Raw genomic sequence first — 6,118 nt, forward strand, 5'->3', positions numbered from 1 at the left:
CTTCATTATCACTTCCACCAGCTGCAGCTAGAAATTATCAAAAAACACAAAATATTCAAATTTTAAAAGTTAATTTGATAAAATAATCTTTTTCTTCTTAGTTTCAGGTAGTTTCTTCGAAAGAATCATTTTAAAAATGATAGGTCGTTATTAAAAAAATGATATGTTTGATTCTTTTCGAAGTTGAATAAAGTTTATTTATCCCTGTGTCAATATTTCACTTAGCCCAGAGAATTGTCGTTAGTTTCCTAATCTAGCGACCCTACCCATCGCCCAGCTCAAAGCGTTTTCAGGCCAAAATCTGCTCTCAATTTGAAATTACCACCGAGAGCTGTAAGAACATCCAATTGGAGGGTTAATGCAAATTGAGGACGTTATTGCATTCACATGTGACTCACATTCAGACTGGGAGTTGGAATTAGGTTTTAAATACAACGAATGAAGAAGCCAGTTACAAGGATCTGTTAATGCTGGATAGGACCCGGATGTATATATTTCAAAGCCAAAGCCATGAAAAAGTCCCAGGGCTATAGTTACAATGGGAATCACGAAACCTGAACAAAACGGCGTCTGGTTCCGCAAAAATTACCAACACTGCTACAAATTCTTACCAGCAGCGTTACATTGTATCATCTGGAGCAACAATAATCCTACCACTTGACATGGCTACATCCTATAATCTTGCTCGACAAATACCTCTGTTAGAAAGATTATTGTTTGGCCAGATATAAAATATAGCACTGTTCATAAGATATTTGTTGAACCAGATGACTTTTGGTAAGATTTTTTTAAATTTCTGTTAAGCCAGGCGATACAATGTAACATTTTTGGAAAGATTTCTGTTGAGCCAGACGATAAAATGTTGCAATTTTGATGAGATTCATATCTAGCCAAACTACGCTTTGTTTTAGGTCGCATGATTCTGATGTTATTGTAGCCATGTAAAATTAGTTGGACTAGTTTTTAGGCAAGTACAAAACACACACAAAAACCAAAACAACAAACAAACAAACAACAAACAAACAAACAAACAAACAAACAAACAAACAAACAAAAATCACCCGAGTTTATCTAGGCTAACATACCGGTTGTAGTAATATCACTATTTACTCCAGTTACTTCATCTCCATAATTACAGTCACCAGTAATGTGGTTGCATTGGGACTGAATGCCACACGTACAATTGTTTTTGCAGTTGAAACCATAAAACCCAGCATCGCATGGACTTTCACAAAGTTCACCAGTCCATCCACTTTCACAAACGCATCCGGTGTCATGGTTACAACGCTCGCTATTTGTGCAATTATTGCAATTCGTTTGACAGTTTGTTCCAAAGTATCCGGTTCCACATGCTAAATTACAATCGTTGCCATGGTAACCAGCGCGACACGTTGTGCAGTTTCCAGTGACATGGTGGCATTCTCCCTGTCCACAGTTTTCATCACATGATGAAATACAACCATATCCATACTTTCCGAGTTGACATGGTATATCACATTGTTCACCTCTATATCCAGGCTTACATCGATCACAGTCACCAGTCACGTGGTTACAAAGATAAAAGTCATTACATTGACATTCGTGTTGACAATTGTCTCCATGGTGATAACCATCACATTCTTGGTCACATCTATTTCCAGTCCAACCAACAGTACACTGACAATCACCAGGAATTGATGTATTACATGTTTCACCGTTGTAGCAGTTGAGACATTTCTCACTGCAGTGATAAAACACGCCAGATACATCCGTGGAATAAGGTAATGACAATGTAACATTGCAGATAGTACAGTTATCACCTGTCCACGGCACTCTACAAATGCATTCTCCAGTGTCTCGATCACAGAATGCTCCGTTGAAGCATTCACAGGTGAGATCACAGGTCTCACCAAAGCTTCCATCAGGACAATCGCATACTCCTTTAGATGGATTACAAACCTCGTATTCCTGACACGAAGGTGTACAACTGCATTCTCCGGTGATGCGATCACAGTTAGTCACACCAGAACAAGGACAATCACGGCTACAATCTTGTCCATATTTTCCAACTGGACATCGACATATACCTTCCTCACACACCTCGTACTCCTTACATATTGGATCGCATGATTTTTCACAGTATTGTCCCCAATTATTTGTTTTACATAGGCATATTCCATTCGCAGGATCGCATTTACCATGATTTGTACATTGGCATTGGTGTTGGCAAGTGTTTTCATAATGACCGTCCACTTGACTACACGACACAGACTGCTGACAACTTCCGTTACAGGAATTACTGCAGCCTGATCCATACGTACCCGTTGCACATTCTTTAATAGGAGAATAACAAGATGATATTCCGATTAATTACTACCAAACTTGAGAGGCTATAGAGTTTCAATTAGGCTGCACGATGTGTTTAAGCCCCACACAAGATTTATTTTGTTACAAATTACATAAAAAATACAGACACTGTAAACACAAATCAACATCACCGTTGGATGAAATAAGGAAGATTCAAGCACAAAACTGTTTATTTGTGTTCACAGTGAGATAAAATGTAACATTTTATGAGTTTGTGCGCTATCAGTGCCTGTAGTTTGTCTGTGTGATTCATAACAATACATCGTGCAGCAGAATTGAAACTCTACACTCTCTTCATTTTGGTAGTAACTTCGAATATTTATGAAATTTTAGAATATAGAATTAGTGATGTAGTTATAGCTATATGTTATGTTATGTTATGTTATGTTTTATGTTTACAAATAAAATACACATAATTTAGAACGCTGGGAGAGTTTTCGACTTTTGTGTTTTGGTTAAAATTTCAGTACTTATCAGTCTCCCACAAAAGTTGAATTTCCAACAGATTGTGGCAACTTGTACAGAAGTTACACTATTTTTAGTCTCGGTTACCCAGACTCTCACCGTTGGGGGCGTTACTGCGAGACCACCCAGACGTCAATATCCATGTGTAATCAGACCAAGGAATCTTCAGACCATTTAAAGAATTCTGTGTGTGGTATGACTTTTAAACCAGAAAAATCTCAATTTATTAATATTTGCATATGTACAAATTGGACCCCTTGGGACACAGTAGTTCCTCTATCTAAAATACGGGGACTCTGAATTGGCAGACGTAAAATTAAACACACATTTTTGATGATGTATACAGCATTTCTGTAAGATAGGTTATTCAAAACAGAGGAGTATTACCTGTACATATACCATTAGTCAGATAGTAACCATTACAACATTGATACATTCTGAAAGAAATCAAAATATCAAATAAATTTACAGGGAAATTGAAGTTGTCTTGGGTATAAGCAGACACGCAATCATGTTGATTATCAAATCCATGTGTAACAGTTAATATCAGTTGAAAAGCAAGCAATTCAACCCATGAGAATCATCAAAGTCTATGTCTTTTCAGTAGAAGCTTGTTTCTACTGCATCGTATGTACAGGAATAACAAGGCTTATCACTATGTCCTGCTGTGTGTGTGTGTGTGTGTGTGTGTGTTTATGCGCGTGCGTGCGCGCGCGCGTGTGTGTGCGTGCGTGCGTGCGTGCGTGTGTGTGTGTGTGTTTAGCGTCTCTGTTATAGCTGATTTTAAAAATACCATTTGGAGGTTCTGTATGTTACAATCACACAGAAACTAATAAGAAACTATACATGCTACACTTTAAGATAGCAAGATTGAATGAATACAGTTTCTTGCAACATTTTGTCTGAATGATATGAACTGACCATGCAGACATCAAGTGCAGACATCAAACCATTGACGCCCGCGTGTCTGCAACTAGTTGCAGTATGTTGGTTTAAATGATTTATTTCACTTAGACAAAATGTAGCAACACATTGAAGTCTTGCTAATAAAGTGTAGCATGTGTAGTTTTGTATCGATTTCTGTGTGGTTGTATCAAACAGAGCCGCTGGACGATATTTTGAAATTCGTTGTATCGTTAATGTGGAGTTGAAATGTGTGTATGTTTTCTTTGATAAAATGAAGAAAAGTAATATTTTCCCTCTGACATTTGTTTGATAATGCAAAATAAGTGTCAATTACAGTTAAAATAATTAAAGTTAAAATAAAATGCTCTGGACTGAAAATAAAGTAAGTGGTTGTAACTCAATAAACTACACAACATTGATAAAATGTATACGAATTATTGAACGTTTAAGGATTGTAAAAAAATGACAAAAACAACATTATGCCACGACCAGTCTGTGAATATGTATGTTACTTTACATTTTATAATTATTGAAACGTCACATGCATAAAAAATGACGAATATCGAGACTGATGTCGCTTAAGGGCGTGTGTACGTGCATCTGAAGGAATCGTGCCGTGGAGAAATCGCCAATTTCGTGACTTAGCATGAGACCTCGACCAAGTACGCGATAAACATGCGCAGATACGCTGCGCAGACTAATGTCCAGCTTGTGATCTCATAACCTGACTCACACGCTCTTAATATATAGAATGTTTCATATGATATCGTATGAAAGGAAGTCACTTGAGTCTACCGTCATATACAATACACATTATATACAGTGTTAGTAAAACGGGTCACCTTGAACTCATTTATTCAACTGGCTTGCTAAATGAACACAATCGACCTGGAAATCAAAACCCCTGTAAATTCTCCAGTCAGGAAAAAAACTGGATTTAGGAGCTGTTTTAGTGGAACCGGACCACCATATGAATTGCTTGTTACCGTTCCATCATGGACCATGCTCTGCCTTCTAGCAATTACTCATTTCACAAACAATCATCGTGCTCTGTCTCTTGGCGTCACTAATAATACAGCTAAAACATGTGAGAGAGGACCACAATGGAAATAAGTTGTTAAAACTTGTTTGTGTCATCCTCAACAAAGGTATTCAGTGATGTATCTGTTTTGTCTTTCATGCGAATGTGATAGCTGCCGTATTGTATATCCGTTTTAGTTTGTGGTTTTCTGAACATTTGTTTGCTAAATAAAACCAACCAGTCACCCAAACATGAAGTGTTGGCAGAAATATGGCATATATATTTACGATCTTAAAGTTGACAATTTGGAAAGTTTAGGTTGTTGTTTTACTTGTGATAGATAAGAACAGTTTTATTGCTGAACACAGATTGATTGTTATTGAAGGAAGTTGAAAAAGTGAAATAAAGTAAAAACAAACAAACCTTTACTCAATCACAATCTTACTGTGTTCAACAGTCAAAGTGTTCTCATCCAGTAAGTAAAACTGCAATCTCAACTTGACCATTGAAATGTGTGTGTTATGCAGAGTCTAATACACCCCCTGTATTAGCTGTATGTCATCATTCAGAGCCAATTCTATGTCGATTACTTACCCATCTTCGGCAGCACATGAATTTGGAATCATGTCAGAGAAGAGTCCAGTGTTAAACTTCCTAGCCAAGCTTTCAGAAACGAAATGGAAATAAACTAGGCACATAAATGCTGCTGTGAGGGTCAGTAAATTTGACGTCACCATGTTGATAAATGTGTTATATTAACAGTAGACACGACTATCTCTTGAACGGCCTTCGTCTTTTAGTGGTCTGAGATTTAAAGTGATTAACAGTTGTAAGGCTCTATTACATGCAGGAAAGAAAACTACTCATAGGCAATAGGAAGTGAATATTATATCTTTCAAAGAATAGACACAGTCATTGCTAGGACAAGTACAGTCAAAATACACCCCTTCCTGGCTGTGCCTAGATATGATAAAGAGAGCGCACTTTACAATACCGCGTACTCAAACACAAATGCACAGTCATACCATAGACCCTCCACGTTCTATGGTCATACAGGCATACACGGACACAGACATACAAACAGACAAGCACATATACACGACCATTTGTCAGCAACAATATCCTGTGAGGTTCGTACTTCCTCAAATCAATATATATGCGATTTTTAGGTCATTTTGGGAGTAGAAATCCTAGTAAATTGAGGAAACTATCCTTTTAAAGTTTAAGGTAAATAAATCGAGCATTGCCGCGTTCATTCTGATATTTTTGACTAAAATGTATCCAGTTCTTGCTGTTCCAGATGATAACATAAGGGAAACGTTTATAAGAATTTTAACAAGCCAGACGATAATATTTATAAACATCTGTGAGATATTTTAT

At 37.1% G+C, this 6,118-nt stretch overlaps 1 protein-coding gene across 1 annotated transcript in view; it reads right to left on the reverse strand.

The window, feature by feature from the left end:
* The window catches only part of LOC144450059 (uncharacterized), an 8,632-nt gene extending 3,157 nt beyond the window's left edge, over nt 1–5,475 (reverse strand). The window contains exons 1-4 of the mRNA XM_078140624.1: nt 5,333–5,475; nt 3,199–3,248; nt 1,086–2,312; nt 1–27 (exon numbers count right to left, since the gene is read on the reverse strand). The exon at nt 1–27 is cut by the window's left edge and continues 136 nt beyond it. Of these exons, the coding sequence (XP_077996750.1) occupies nt 1–27; nt 1,086–2,312; nt 3,199–3,248; nt 5,333–5,475 (1,447 nt within the window). The remainder of the gene's footprint in view (nt 28–1,085; nt 2,313–3,198; nt 3,249–5,332) is intronic.
* Between the last annotated feature and the right edge of the window lie 643 nt (nt 5,476–6,118).

Source organism: Glandiceps talaboti, chromosome 19 (assembly GCF_964340395.1).
Source record: "Glandiceps talaboti chromosome 19, keGlaTala1.1, whole genome shotgun sequence".
Taxonomy (NCBI): Eukaryota; Metazoa; Hemichordata; class Enteropneusta; family Spengelidae; genus Glandiceps; species Glandiceps talaboti.